Source organism: Kogia breviceps, chromosome 10, assembly GCF_026419965.1.
Source record: "Kogia breviceps isolate mKogBre1 chromosome 10, mKogBre1 haplotype 1, whole genome shotgun sequence".
NCBI classification, from domain to species: Eukaryota; Metazoa; Chordata; class Mammalia; order Artiodactyla; family Physeteridae; genus Kogia; species Kogia breviceps.
The window spans coordinates 49,878,734-49,894,844 of NC_081319.1; the positions used below are offsets into that span (position 1 = coordinate 49,878,734).

Here is a 16,111-nt window from a genome sequence, read left to right on the forward strand (position 1 = left end):
ACGGAGGCCCCATCCTAACTAGAGAAGAGAATGAATGGATTCCTAGAGCTAGGGAAGTGAAGTGACACCTTGTAAGACAGCAGCTGACAAAGCAGCTATGGGGTATTTGATGTAGAAGTCCTGCTTCCAGTCTGGAAATGGCAGGGACATCTAGTCAAGTGGAAAATCTGTCCAAGGTGGTGCATCCCTGTGCTTCACCTGAGGGTATTAGAGCTTCGAGGGATAACTTCTGCCAGGAGAATGCATTCAGCCCAAGGTAACAACGCAGGTCAAGACCTGCAACCGTGCTGGGTTATGAGTGACCCGAGGACAGCTTTGTGACTTATGTAGTTTTGCTGCTGGTAGTAAATACTTCATAAATAGTTTTTGGATAAATGAGTGGAAATTAAGTAGTTGTTGACATCAAGAGGCTCATCAAGATTCAGGCATAAGGTGCTGGTTTAAGAGGAGGTTCTTTCTCAATGTTAGCAAGCAATAGCATATAGTTAGCATCTAGTAAGTATTCTAGAAATTATTATAAGAAGGGCTTACGCTATTAGCAAACTAAACGATATTAATAAAGAAAGTCTGGCTAGACTGTGCAGATCAGTTTTTGAGTCTTAGTTATTTCTGCTGGGGAGGAGCCAAGGTGAGGCCCACACTCCCTGGCACCACCCCTTACCTGGAGTACTTCGGTGTAGCATGGAGCGGTTCTCTCTGGGATGCTTTGTTATCCAGTGTAGGTCAGTGGGGGAAGTGACGTGTTAACAGAAAGGCCTGGAAGGACCTTTATGTCCTTACAGCATGAGAACTCAGAAGACAGAACTTAGGGAATGTTATAGTCAGATCACTGAAATCCACCAGTGATTATGCCCGGCTTCCCTCCAGAATATCAAACACTTGCCCGGATTGAATTCCAGAGCTGGCAGAGAGAGGGGCCTGGAAGTCAGGTGTGCCTGCCTGCTGACCTGGATGACGGATGTGATTCCCATTTGTGCTGGGCGGTGCTAGATCCCCAAGCCCCCCACTTACCGCTGTTGCTGCGCTTCCGTAGGCCATACACGCCTGCTGGCCCGTCAGCCTCTTCAGGAACCTCCACAAGATCTGAAATCTTGAAAAGAGGGAACAGCGTGGAATGAGCAATGTCATTTCAGGGGCCGACGGAGCAGAGATTGTGATACCAGTAGAAGAGCTAAGGTGGAATTTACAAGACACTGTCTTAAGAATCGCATCATTGCTCTTCTGTCTGTTTGGTTAACTTCAGAGAGGCTGTGTGCTCTCTTACGGGCACTGTCCCTCCCTCCCAGTGTCCAGAGCAGGCTCTGGGGTTGGCACATGACAGGTGAATGAGTGCCTATATGCACAGGCCACAGTTAGGTTACTTCCCAGGAAGAGACGACAGAGAGAAATCAGAATTCCTGCCCACATCCTGTCACTTAAAATGGTCAGTAGAAGTACAGCTCTTTCTAGGTGAGTGTTAAATATTAATTATAGAGAACAAGATGCTCTACTGAGGGATGCATTACTTAGGTATCAGTTAAATGCTGTTTCCATTGCTGCGAAAAGTAATTGCTTTTGTAATAACAAATTCTGCCCTTTCTTGTGTATAAGAGAAGTCATAGTTATAATTTAGGTTACAGAAATAACAACAACAATAATAAAGCAGCACTCTAAATAGCTAATTGTTACCAATCATCTATCACGTGCTGTTTTTACATACTTTATATGAATCATCTCATTTATGCTTCACTATAATCCGCTGATAGGCCTATTTTTCAGATAGGAATCTGAAGCCCAGAGACAATAAAGAACTCAACTTGAGGTCTCAGAGCTTGTAAGTGGTGGAGCTGGGGTTCGAACCCCTGGTGTTGTCTCCAGAGTCCATGCTGTTTTCTTTTTTTTTAAAGTATAGTTGATTTACAATATTATGTTAGTTTCAGATGTACAGCATAATGATTCAGTACTTTGCAGATTATGCTCCATTAAAGTTATTTCAAGATAATCGCTATAATTCCCTGTGCTATACGGTAAATCCTTACAGCTTATCTATTTTATGTATAGTAGTTTGTATCTGTTGATCCCATATGCCTAATTTGTCCCTCTTCCCTTCCCTTTCCCCTTTTGGAACCATACATTTGTTTTCTATATCTGTGAGTCTGTTTCTGTTTTGCATATCCATCATTTGTATTATTTTTTAGATTCCACATATAAGTGATATCAGACAGTACTTGTCTTTCTCTGTCTGACTTATTTCACTGAGCATAACATTCTCTAGGTTCGTCTCTTAAGCACTGTGCTTCACCCAGCAGTATAGCTGGACTAGCTCACATGGGCTGGTGAGAGCCTTTAGGGTCAATCACACTGGTAGCTTGAAATTGGCCACAGTGGGAATATTTACACCATGGAAATTGGCAAATGTTACAAATCGGGGTCCAGCCCTCCTTGGCCATTAAACATTTACACCACAGATGACCTCTTTCAAAGGGTCAGATGCCCTACTTCTATCTGTGCATCTCTCGCCTCTTTAAAAGAGGAATTTAGGGGGCCTTAGAGGAGAGTCATATTTGTAAAACAATTTATTTATATCTTACTAGAGAGGAACAAGTTTGCCCTCCTAACTCTCCTCATCAGCTCTAGAGTACTTTAGTACCACCTTCCTGAGACTGATTTCTTCTTACAATTTAGCTTTAAGATTTATTTCAGCCATTCTTCCTTTCACGACACATCAGAAAGAAGAAAAAAAAAAATGTCACAGGGTCTCTAAGTCACTTGTACCCTGTTCCTCTGAAGCTCACTATTTCTGAATAGAAGTTGCTATTATTATGTTAATTTAATCTTACAAAACTGAAGATTATTCCTAAACTAGCTAACCAACTCCTAGAAAGTTTTCGAATCTGGTTTCTGCTGATCTTCCCAAGGCCATCAAGCCTTCTATATTCTAGAACATTTGAAAGCACATGAGAGGAAACCTAACGATTTAGAAACAGCCAGGCAGCAACTTCCCAACAATGTAAAGCAAATGCCTCTACAGCCCTGGAAGAAAATAAACCTTTGCTATGTGGGAATATGTTTGCTTTAGGATATAACAATACTGCCAGGATGGTAAGAGGCTGAAGTTCATTACCACCGACCCTGCAGGAAGGAAGCAAAGTCATGTTAAAGTTGCAATCAATTGTTTCTGTTTGCTTCCACTGAGGCAAGCTGGACTCTGGGGAAAGAGTGAAGTGACAGATATTTAAGTACAATTTGATTTGTCTTTGTCTCCCTGCAGCTCTCAGAACAAAGCCTTCACAGAGCAAAATTCCAAGAAATATTTACTGATGGAACCAGTGCCAGGAAGTATAAGTGGACTATGATAAACAAACATGTTATTGACATTGAACAAACTATGCTTTTTTTGCCCCTAAAAGCAGTCTGTAGGGTCGAGGTATTGCTAGAAATAAAGCTGTTTTAGACACAAAAGCAGAGTGGACATCCCTCAATTATGCGTGTGATGTTCTTTCCGCTTGTAGCATCAGTCACGAATGTGGAGGCGAAAACATTCACGGTCTCCCGCAGAGTGTTTCTCAGGATGTCTCCTTGCAGTGATGAGCTCAGAACCGCAGCAGCAGACATTGCTGCTCATGCGGGCAGGTCAGGCCCATCTCTGGGGAGCCTTCTGTCTGCTACAGAGTTGTGTGGCATCTTGGGGCATTCATAGAAATTTTGGTTGAGGCAGTCAGAGAGAGGATGACGACACCAGGTCACAGAGATGCACGCAACACTCATTTTAGATCAGGTAAAACATAGGAGAGAGGTGCTTGGGAGGGTGTGTGTCCCATGGAGGGAAGCCCCCCGCCTCCACGCCACCCCCTTCTCCCAGGGAGGGCACTGTCTGTGTGAAAGAAATCAAAGGGTGCCTCTTGCCTTAGAGAGAGAGAGGACTGAGAAAATGTGAGAAATGGCTGTATTCTTGAACTGGGATGTAGCTGGAAGGAGAACTGGACACAGCTGGGACTTCTCTGCTTCTGCCCCTTGTTTGGGTTGCACCTTTCTATGTGTCAGCGGATAAGCTAGTAGTGGTGGGAGGGGGAGGGAGGGAGAGAGAGTCAAGGAGCCTGAGGCCAGGAGAGTGGTCTTTAGGAGGAAAGTAAAAGGATCTCTGGGGGTTGGCCCCAGAAGGTTAAACTTTAGTTGCCCAAAGGCACTTGGAGCTCCCTTTAAAGGCTGACTGACCCCCCAAGTGACTCCCCCCGCCTGATGCATTTAGGTGGGACCCGCACTCCACGGTGCCCGAGGGAGGAAGAGGACAATTACCGAGGTTCCGTGAGGTGAATTGGAGCCGCTGCCAGAGCTGCCCTTCTTTGTTCTCTGGGCCAGGGAGGTGCCGAAGCGAAGGGTCTCATAGACAGGGTCCACCTTATTGCCACAGGCTGCAGCAGAAGAGAAAGCTCACCTGAGAGAAGGGTTTCCTCATATCATGGTCGGGATAGACAACCACCTATCATACCTCCTGGGTTAATGGCATCGAAAAGTAGGTCCTGCACAACAGACCCTGTCACCCCTGGGAAAATGGGGCTCTTGTGGTCAAGTTTCCTCGCATGCTCCCCGCCCCACCCCGACCTGTGCCCATTTCCCAGGTCCCTCCACTGCACTCAGCCCTCTCTGCTCCCAAACCTTTGCTGATTGACTGGTTTTCCTCTTTGTTATCCACCCGCAGGACTCCAGTGCCAAGGTTCTTCCCAGAGACCAGCTTTATTTCCTCTAGTGAAAGGCCCTGCTCACCAAGGTAGGAAGTGTCGTGACACAAAGTTTGCAGTAGGAGGCAACCGTTTTGAAAGACTTGGACATTACCAGGCTTCCTGGGATTTCAAATTAAAAGCTTTCTAGTTTGTAAATTTCTAGTTTAAAAGTTGCTCCCCCTGCAAACACCAAAAGGCAAACATAAATGTAGAGATTTTCAGAAAGGGAGAAGAAATGGAACTGAAGGATATTGTTGAGGAATATATTCAAGCCAGAAATACCTAAAAATATGAGACATTTTTTCCTCATTCAAGAATAAACAATATTCAGTAAGCTCCTTCCAAGCACTGGTCTATAATGTATATCTATTTTCTACAAAAAATTATGAAAAGCAGCCATTGCTGTTTTCATTGTATAGGGTCCAGCAGGTTGAGTAGCTTGTTTCAACACACAGTTGGTCAATGGAGGAGCTGGGCTTTGACCCAGGTCTATGGGATGCCGGGCTCCATGCTCCTTCCACTCTGCCATGCTGCTCATGGCCTTTGGGACCTGGCTTCTTTGAAGCCTCATCAGGGAGAGGACAAAAATTTCTGGAGAATTTGGTTCACCTTAAGTTTCCCCTCCAGCAAAACAAACAACCATAACCCAATTAGCCACCCAACTAATGCCACCCCCCGGCCCCCCACTGGTACGGCAGCACCGGGACCTGGGAGAAGAGCAGCCATCAGCTCTGACGTCACTGCTCCAAACCCAGCTCAGCCCACCGGGTCCCAACTCACCAATGGGCATAACTTCTTTAATGCATCCAAACTGTTCATGAATGAGCAAGGGGGAGCTGTAGTAACGCCGAAACCCCTTTGGCTGGAGACAGAATGAGAAAGACAAGGGCTCAATGTTATTGATGAGATGGAGAAAACCCCACGAGAACTCTAAAAAGGAAACCAGTTGGTTCCTCTAGGGGTGCCTCCCTGTCTCCCTTTAAGATGCTGACATGTCCTGTAATTTATCCCTGGGGTCGGGTTGGGAGGTACAGGTGTCAATAAGCAAGCTCCTCTCCCTCCAGAAAGCAAGCCGCCAGCCCTGCCCTCCCCCGTCCCGCTTCTCCTCTGCAGGTGCACATTGCAGCCTCCTTTATATTGGGCTCCTCATTATTTCCCAGGATACAAATGGACCATTGTGTGTTATTTCACCACGTGGTTTATTAACATCATTAAAAGGCCTGGGCATGGGCAAGCAGACCTCACAGGGAGACCTGAAGTCCCTTGTATGCCTGATGAGCTTTACGCAGAGTGTTGTGTTCTAGATTCCGTTCTGTTTTTCTGACCTCTCATCCATGGTTTCTGCCTTGGCTTGTGGGAATCACCATGGGAGGAGGAGGAGGGGAGCACGTGAGGCAGGGGTTTTGGAGAAGAGGACACTGCCAATCAGAGTACAGAGATGAACTCTCTAAGAATCCTGACTTACTGTACGCCAGTGTTAGAAGGAAACTGAAGGGTCCCACCCCTACTAGAATTCCAGAATCCCTTCCAATGTTCCTAGCAAGTGGTATCTTCCTGTGAACACTGCTGGGGATGTGGATAGCAGGAACTCTCACTAATCCTGGAGGCAGGTCTTTGGTGACATGATCTCTGATGGTTAAGACTTGGGACCTACTGATCCTAGGCCTTTTCCCTGAAGCCACAGAGGACGACAGAATTCTGTGTGTCAGATCTTAAATTTTTCTGAAGACAGCTGTCATGCCCCAGGTATGTCTAGGGTAGACAGTCTTGGTTCCCTTCTATAATTCTTTGGCCATCTTAGTTTCAACTATTCTCAAAAGTGTTCTGGGTGGCTTTTTTATCATTGTGTGGCACCAGTACTGAAGTCCACCCCTGAGATGCGACAATCAGCCCAGAATGGGCCAGGCTGAGCCCCCAGCCCTTGGTTTGGCCACCATGATCTGCTACAGTGGTATAGATGTTTACTACTCTCTCCACTTCTGTGGGGCGGTTCACCTCTATCCCATTCTTGATACGCACTGAGCTGTCAGACAATTAAGCTGGGGCTGAGGGGGTTCCTGGGATGCCTGCTTTTTACTTGCAAAACCTGGACAGTCTCAATGCTAAAACCGGGAAGGTGCCGACCCAGGACAAGTTGTCTTCTCTATGAAGGACACTGAGCCCTTTCCAAACGTGCAACATGCATCTCCTAAGTTGACAAAGCTCCTCCTTCCTCAATCATTATGCCAACTAGGAAGCCAAGTTGTCCAGCCAGAGACGTGGGGGGTACCTTCCCGGTGTCCAGTTCTCAGGGTGCTGCCCGTGAAATATTTTGAATGGAGTGATCTCATCGGGCAGGCAGGTGCCCTGAGCAGCGGTTCCCGGGCACACTCCGGGCACAAGCCCTTACCAGCTTGCCCACGCACCGCTGGGGTGCCAGGCCATCCATGCACTTGTGGTGGACACTCATCTTACAGGCCTTGCAGCGCAGTCCATGCTTAGCATTTGTTCCTGTCAGATATATGGTGAGCTTTGGTTAGGATACAACCGACTCTTCCCTGGCGACTTGTATGAAATCACTGAAAAAGTGGTCATTCCCATAACCCAGCTAATTCGTCTTTCCTGTGATGTTTTTATGAAGATTTAAAAATTGACAAAATATTATGGTAGATCCTTTTACCTTCTTCCATATTTTCTACCCAAAGTATCAGTTCTGGTTTCCTTCCACCCCTTTCCTGTTTATTCCTCCAGACAATCTCAGCCTCCTCTGCTTTCATTGCTCACTCAATTCAAGTTTGCAAATCCCGCTTTCTTTGCTCTTCATATGGATCACATTTCTGCTCTTCTGTGTATCCTGCTTAGTCCAAGTCCTGAAATTCTACCCATTTTTACCTGAATTCCCATCAATCAGTCTGAACTATTGGGCAAACTCTCTGGAAAATGACCCATAAAGGGGGAACAGCGTGGTCTGTGTGAAAGTGGGGCTGATGATGGTCTAAAGTTGGGGACAGAGGGCTCTATCAGACACCAGCCCCTGCCTGGGGGAAAAGGAAGAGGAGGTGGGGGGCAGTGAAACTACCCCTTCAGTGAGTCACTTAGTGTCCTGGGACAGGGTGCCGTAACGGCTGAGAAGAAAGAAAGCAGAGGCGGGAGGACAGGCAGAGAGTCATCCTGGCCACTGTGTCCCAAATCTTGGCCTGCACCAAGGCCCAAGGCAGCAGCACTGGAGAGGCATCAGGAGGACAGACCAGAGGGCGGGATGTGGGAGCTTCAGGAAGACAGCAGTGGTGCTGGGCACCTCATTTGTTGTTTTAGAAAGTGGCTGGATGGAGGCGAAGAGAGGATGTTAAAATAGGATGTCTTCTGTCTCCACTGAGTCCAGGACAGAGGATACAGGACAAGAGGTGCCATCTGCTCTGACTTATGAAAAGGAGGTGGCAGGCTTCCAAGCAGGTCTTAAAAGTGAGGCGCCAGGGCTTCCCTGGTGGTGCAGTGGTTGAGAATCCTCCTGCCGATGCAAGGGACGCGGGTTTGTGCCCCGGTCCGGGAGGATCCCACATGCCGTGGAGCGGCTGGGCCCGTGAGCCATGACTGCTGAGCCTGCGCATCCGGAGCCTGCACTCCGCAACGGGAGAGGCCACAACAGTGAGAGGCCTGCATACCGCAAAAAAAAAATAAAAAAAAAATAAAAAAAAATGAGGTGCCAAAATGGATTTCACAGCCCTTAGGTGACCAAGCAAATCAAGCCTATTGGAAAAGCGGAAGGGAGGTGGGAGACTGGAGGGAGCATTTCTTTGTAGAGTTGTTGAGACACTATTAGTTTTATCCCTAAAACTATGCTTCTCTATATAACGAGAAGGAGGTGCTTTCTTCTCTTCTCAGTCTCCTCCTACTGAGAGGGATTTTGAGGAGATTTGGACACATGGCTGCGGCCACACCCATGGGAGCACGTAGGTGAGGGATACGGGTGACCAATGGTCCTGCCAGCCTACCAAGGAGAAACAGCCATATAGGCAAAGCCTGCACCTTAAAAGCTTGTCAGCAAAAGGATGTGTGAATACTTTCCATGGATCACATGGAATGCTGCCCAAGAAGACCAGTTGGAAAGGCAATGAGCCTCCCTCAGTAGGAATTAATATGTCCATATGCCGTGACACATGAGGTCACAGGTCTCCCCTATATATCATAGCTGACCACAGACACAAAGCGATGACAGCCCAACACACATAAAATCCACCCTCTTCTCCACCACTGCCTCCTCCAAACCATCACCACACCTTGTCCGGACCAATTCTTGACTGAATTGCCTTATCCATTTTTGCCTTCCTCCACTGTGTGTAGCACCTCCTACTTAATGGTCTCTCGGTAGGTTCTCCCCGCCTTTCTGATGTTGTACAAAATGCTCACCATGGTGGTGAGACTTTGTATGATTTGGTGGGAGCCCATTTCTAACTTTGTCTCAGGCCAACCCCTCTTGTTCACCAGGGTCTAGCCACATGATCTTCTTCAAGTTCCTTAAATGCACAAGCTCTTGAATCCCTCAGGGTCTTTACACATGCTGCCCTGTGTGCCTTCAATGTTTGTCTGTAGCTCCTCACTTGTTTCACTGTCCTCATCCTGGGGCTGCTTATCATTTCTTCAATGAGGCCTTCTTGGGAACATTCCCCCTCCCCCCGCAAATTATCATTTTTTCCTGTTAGTCTTTTCACAGCGCTGTTGTTATCTTTCACAGGATTTATCACAGTTGTTATTTATTTGAGAGTTCATTTTTGTCTTTTCCTTTGGACTATGAACTCAATGAGGCTAAGGACTGAGTCTGCCCATTTGCCACTGTATACCCAGCTCTGGGTATGATGCCCAATAAATACGTGTTAAAGAAATTAATGAACGAATTCTTTTGTAGTCAGTCACACACATACTGAAATCAGTGGTGACTGATTTAGATAATTAATTGACGATTTCATCGATGGTGTAGGAATTACATGCAAGAGCTGAAAGAGGACTTGGAGATCATCTATGTGTATGATTTTATTTCACAGACGAGAAGCCTGAGGGTCCAAGCAGTAGAATGACTTGCCTCAGGTCAGAGGAAGTCCTGCTTAGTTTCACTCTTTCCCTGCTTGACCCAAACATTTCCTCCTTTTATTTGGCTTGTTTAACCTACATGAGGATGCAGTTGAGGATAATGAGATGATAAAATAGGGACTATGAGAACCTGACAGTCAGCTGAGAAAAGCAACAGGAAAACTCTTGACTGGACAAAGCCCTAGAAACCCTTCAGGAGGTATTACCTGAAAACTCCCTTCACGAAGGCATCATTTAACACAAAGTGTGTCTGCTGTTATAAACACAGAAAGTTGAAGTGACATATAAGCACACCATAAATTACTGGGTATGTGTGCTTGTTCATAAATACTAGTTGGAAAATCTCTTTTTCATTTTGAGAATAACCACTTAGCTGAAAGATTGCAATGTCTTCAAAAGACTGGACTTTGAAGGCAGTAACTTAATTTTTGTTTTCAAGTAGAGAATGCTCTTTGTGCCTTATGTGAGAATGTAAGTAAAAGCTTCAAAGAGGAAAGTTATTTCATTGTGTGCTGGACTCTGAAATAGAGCCATTATATATTAACGTATATTTTCCTTCAGACCTGAACACCATAATTTCAGTTTTCCTTGCTTGTTCTAAAACACTCCACTGTATGAGTCAGACCATCAGCAATTATTTGGTTTTAGGTGTTCCAATTTCTACCATGGAATTACAAAAGTGATTGAAGAGGAAAGCTTGTATTCTGTGGCTCAGAGACTAGTTCAAAGGAATAATTTACATCCCAGCAGTGGCATTAGTTTACTGTAGCAAGATATGGAGAGGCTATAATCTAACTTGTTTTATCACCACTGATATTCATCACAAAGGCATCATTGAATGTGACCGTTATGCCTCAGTAGGGTGGGAAAAACATGATTTTAAATTTGAATCTGTCTCATGTGGGCTCTTCAAACTTAAGAAAACTACTAACATTCTTGGAGCTTCAGCTGTCTCATCATCAAGTGGGAATAGTACTAACTACTCTCAGGGCTGCTAATAGTAATAGCATCATAATATATGCAAAGGGGATGGCATGGGTTTACACACTTGGAAAAATAAAGATATCACTGGATTTTCAGTAAATATGGTAGACTGGCAACATGAGTTTCCCACTTATTCATACCAAAACCCCACTAAAATTAGCAAGAATAAAAAAATTGTATAAACGCCCAAATAACAGAGTTACTGGGAGGAGTGGCAAGAGTAGAAGAAAGTTCAACATACATCTGGAAGATAGCCACTGAAGGTGTGGTAAGCAGTTTAGCAGAAGAGAGGAAGATTGGATCTTCCAATAGCAACTTGGAAACTAGAAGGTCATGGAGCTTCAAAAACTGTGGAATTTCAAAATTCTGCAAGAAGAAAATTTCCAACCTAGAATTTTATACCCAGCCAAATTACCAACAAGTATGAAGGCAGAATAAACACATATTCAGATCCTCAGGAATTAAAAATATTTAACTCTCCACACACACTGTCTTAGAAAACTACTGAAGAATGTGCCTTAGAAAGATAAAGAAATAAATCAAGGAAGAGGAAAATATGACTCAGTGTGCAACACAAGAACAACATAGAGGAGAGGTAAATGATATGTCCATATGACAACACAGTAATAGCCCTAGACAGGAGCCACAGATGAAGTGAGGCAGTAGACTTGGGAAAAAATGGAACTTAAACATTTATAGAGATTTTTTAGATTTGGATATCATAATAGATATGGCATTAGACAGATATAGAGAGTATATATATAAAAAAATTATAGGTGCATGAAAAGTCAAGGAAATGAAAAAGGCAATTTCCAGTATGAAGCAACATAAAAGCTGTGTAAGGAAAGAAATGTAATCATGGTACAATACTAGAATCAGAAGTGAGCAATGGTCATAATAGTGTATAAAGTGACTAGTTAACACAAAATTGTGATAAAACTACTTGGGAAGATGAGAGAGCAAGGGAGCAGCAGACTGTGATGTGACTCTTGTGGGAAAGTGAGAGTGAGGAAGAAGTGAACAAGCAGGTGTTGCTGGAGGGGTTAGAGCTGAATCCTCATCCTCTATAGCAGGAAGCCAAGACATGTTTGATTCATCAATAAATAGTAGTAGAAGCACAGGATTTAGAAATATTGAAATGAATGCCAGAAGCAACAATTAAAAAGGATGAAAGTGGTTGACTTTCAGAAGCAAGTCTGGGTTACAGGATGAGACAGTTTCCATTGTAGTATTTTCAGTACCATCAGTACCACCTTTAAACTAGTCTCATGTACTACTGTGACAAAAAGCAAAGTTGAACTTGCAGGAAACCAGGTCAAGTCAACCCCTTGGAATGATGTGGTCTTTGGAATATGGAGATATAGGGAAGACATGGGGCCAGATCTTCACAGAAACCATCAGTTCTTCCCTGGGATATGAACTTCTAGGATAAATCTAAGAGAGTTCTATGAGTTACAGTTGAAAATTGTTAAGAATGTGAGTTATGATATTGAGATGGATTTTGGAATGGATCAGTGCAAACCAATACAACACTGATTAAACTGTTGGGTACTGAGCCATTTTATGAGCCTGGTATCATTTGCCACTATGGATAAGTGAGCCTTCCATAGAAAACCAAGTGTTGAAGCTCCAGTGAATGAAGAAGTTTATATATAGATGTTAGGAGAAAATATTGAAGGGGTCTTCTCAATGCAAATGGCTGAATCAACTACATTGGATGACAGGCTTTTTAAAAGAAATGATATCGATTACAGATATCTATAAAACAATTGGCCAGACTAATTTTGATAAGATTTTGCCATCGAGGCATTGCTTACCCCTTGGTTGAATTTCATATAGTATCAGAGTTAAAGGTAAAACAACTGTTGCCCTTGAGATCACTTACTTAGAGGAACAATATGGAGAATAGGTAAAAATAAGAAAAAGAAATGTGTAAGAAAAGAAATGTAATCATAATATGGTACTTAATGAGCGGTGAACAATAGTTAACATTGTTACTGATAATTAGTTTGCTTCCAGGTTGTACAACCATGGTATCACTCCTACAATTTATTTGATAAAATTAATGTAAATTAGACAAGAAAGATAACTTACTATGATTTGGGAAAAAAAACTTTAAAAATCTAGAAATAAATAATATGTTATACATATGAATATCTAGAAATAGATTCATAAATATTTCTTGGATTACATAAAATATATATAAATGATTCAAAGGTAAATATAGATGAGATAGTTCAAAGATGTCCAAGGTCCCTGTTCTTACTGGTTTAGCTACTGGACTCCCCTCAGCCTCTGGCAGTAGAGGCCACGGCTGGGAGAGGAGACTGCAAGGGATCAGGAGATCACTTGCATCAAGAGTCTGCAAAGCCTCGGAGGGCCAGAAGCCAGGCTCACAGAAGGGCCTCAGAGCCACAGATGAGAGCAAAAGTGGAGGGTGTGTTTTCACTGCCTGGGCAGACCAGAGGCATTTAAGGGCTAGGGACTATGGAAACAGTAGTAAAGATGAGTATTTTTAAACTAAAGGCCATAACAAAACCTCCTCTGGGTGATAAAACCCGGCATTATAATGCAGCTAGCATTATTCATGGGCCATTTGCCTTTCAATAAACACTAACATAAGGAATAAAACAGAATTCCGCAGGATTCCCTCCCTGATGCGACCTCTGCTGACTCTCCTTGCTTCATTTTCAATATATTCCACCTTGGGCTACTCCTCGGTTTTACCGGATCATTTGTGGCTCCTGGCAAGGGTGGCCAGCTCATGCCACTTGAGCGCTGCTCACATTGCCTCCTCTGCCTTTCTTGCTCAGGTGCTGAACAGCTTCCCATTTTCCTGAAGCCCTTTTAAGGATTTTCCAAAGCCTCCTGCACACACACTCTCCCTGCTTCCACCACCTCAGGACCCACACTCTCCTCTGTTCCCTTACTCTTCCCAGGTACCTTTCACAAAAGACCCTTGACTTGGAGTGATGGCTTATTCACCTCTAGAACCCCTGTGGACAGGAAAGGGCTTGGCACATAGAATATTACTGTCTGTGAGGAATGATCAGCCAACTCAGACCTGGGCCAGAGAAGTGCCCAGGCTGAGAAAATGCTGGGGTTCTGCCCCACTCACGCTGTGGAAGAAGTGAGGTTCCTTCTGGTGGCCACTGGCTCCTGGAGGCGTGTGTGACTACCGGTTCTAGTCACCTGCAGATCTTTACTGCCTGGGCTCCCAGCTGGTCAGTCTTGCTTTTCATGCCAATGTTCCAATGTGACTGCATCCTGGTTTGTGGGGACCCAGGACTCTCCAAGCTCCCTGGTTGATCCTACAATCCAAGCCAGAATACTGTTCCATCTCATGACTGCCTGACCTAGGAAGGGGCTGAAAGCCGATTCTGGGAATCATTCCTTCCATCTCTGCTACTGATTCCTCAAACCCTCCTCAAAGCAGATGCTGACAACTATCTGGACCTGTCCTCATAGTGTGGTGTACTAGAAAGAATTTGAACTTCAGAATTCGAGCAATACAGCTTAAACTGCCCCCAAACTTCAGAAATCACTCAATAGTTAGAAAGTTTTCTGATAAAGGGGAAAAAATGGGAACATTTTTCCCATCACAGTTGAACTCTACTCTTGAGAACTTGATTAAAAATAACCCATGCCATCTGTCCCCTACTACGAGTTCAATTGAACAAGATGGTTTGAAGACCCCTGGGCCATCTTTCCCTGACTAAATTCCCCACTCCCTGCCACATTACATCTTTTCCAACTCCTTCCTAGCTTAAAAAAATTAATGGCATTCATTGTTTATAAATGCTTCTGTTGATCTTTCCTATTTCGGTTTCTGACTCCTAGTGGAAAAACTCTCCCTACTTCTCCCGCCCCTCACCCACACTGAGCTTCAAAAATAGCAACAGGAGTTGGGTTGGCTCAGGGCTTTGTGTTTGGAGTCCACAGCCTTTGCCCTCTGGGTCACCAGTTCACGTCTTAACACCATGGCCAGCAAGCTTTCCTTCTGTTACATGTGTGTGGCTTGAAGTTTTGAGACATGTCTTCCTGAATGATAGCTTTCTCATGACCATCTGGAATACCCCTGACCTCAGTAATAATCTCTGCTGCTCTCTGTCTTCTCTTCTCTGAGGTCTGCAGTTTTCAGTCTCATTTGCTTTCTTCAGAATTGTTCTTCTAAACTTAGGGCTCAAGAATTTGTATTTATCCTCAGCTCTCCTAAGAATGGATTGGCCAATCTATGCTACACCCCGTCTCTCCATCTCTAAAGTGCTTTCTGAGGAATTTGGCATGCTATTAATCTCAACCTTTCATACATACAGATAGCTTTAATCATATTGAACAATTTTTGAGGTGTTTTTTTTTTTTTTTTTTTTTTGCGCTACGCGGGGCTCTCACTGCTGTGGCCTCTCCCGTTGCGGAGCACAGGCTCCGGACTCAGCGGCCATGGCTCACGGGCCCAGCCGCTCCGGTGCATGTGGGACCTTCCCAGACCAGGGCAGGAACCCGCGGCCCCTGCATAGGCAGGCGGACTCTCAACCACTGCGCCACCAGGGAAGCCCCAATTTTTGAGTTTTTTAATCCACAAAGAACATTCACTTGTATCAATGTATTTAATTATCAGTAAATTCCATGAAGTAGGTATTGTTATTTTCAATCTCATTTGAAAGACACTGGGATTAAAACATGCTCAACATTGCTAATTATTAGAGAAACACAAATCAAACCTACAATGAGGTATCACCTCACACTGATCAGAATGGCTATCATGAAAAACTCTACAAAAAATAAATGCTGGAGAGGATGTGGAGAAAAAGGAACCTTTCCACACTGTTGGTGGGAATGTAAATTAGTAACAGCTGCTATGGAGAACAGTATGGAGGTTCCTTAAAAAACTAAAAATTGAGCTACCACATTATCCTGCAATCCCACTCCTGGGCACATATCCAGAGAAAAACACAATTGGAAAAGACACATGTACCCCTACATTCATAGCAGCACTATTTACAATAGCCAAGACATGGAAGTAAAACCTAAGTGTCCATCGACAGATGAATGGATAAAGAAGATGTGATACACACACACACACACACACACACACACACACATATATATACAATGGAATATTACTCAGCCATAAAAAAGAATGAAATAATGCCATTTGCAGTAACATGGATGGACCTAGAGATGATCAGACTCAGTGAAGGAAGCCAGACAGAGAAAAACAAATATCATATGATCATCACATATATGTGGAATGTAAAAAAATGATACAAATGAACTTATTTACAAAACAGAAATAGACTCACAGACATAGAAAGCAAATTTGTGGTTACCAAAGGGGAGCCAGTGGAGGAATAAATTAGGAA

General features: G+C 44.1%; 1 protein-coding gene across 1 annotated transcript in view; it reads right to left on the reverse strand.

The window, feature by feature from the left end:
• Positions 1 to 16,111, reverse strand: part of STAC (SH3 and cysteine rich domain) — a 104,255-nt gene that overhangs the window by 34,618 nt on the left and 53,526 nt on the right. The window contains exons 3-6 of the mRNA XM_059077392.2: positions 7,090 to 7,190; positions 5,481 to 5,562; positions 4,276 to 4,391; positions 1,012 to 1,090 (exon numbers count right to left, since the gene is read on the reverse strand). Coding sequence (XP_058933375.1) covers positions 1,012 to 1,090; positions 4,276 to 4,391; positions 5,481 to 5,562; positions 7,090 to 7,190 — 378 coding nt within the window. The remainder of the gene's footprint in view (positions 1 to 1,011; positions 1,091 to 4,275; positions 4,392 to 5,480; positions 5,563 to 7,089; positions 7,191 to 16,111) is intronic.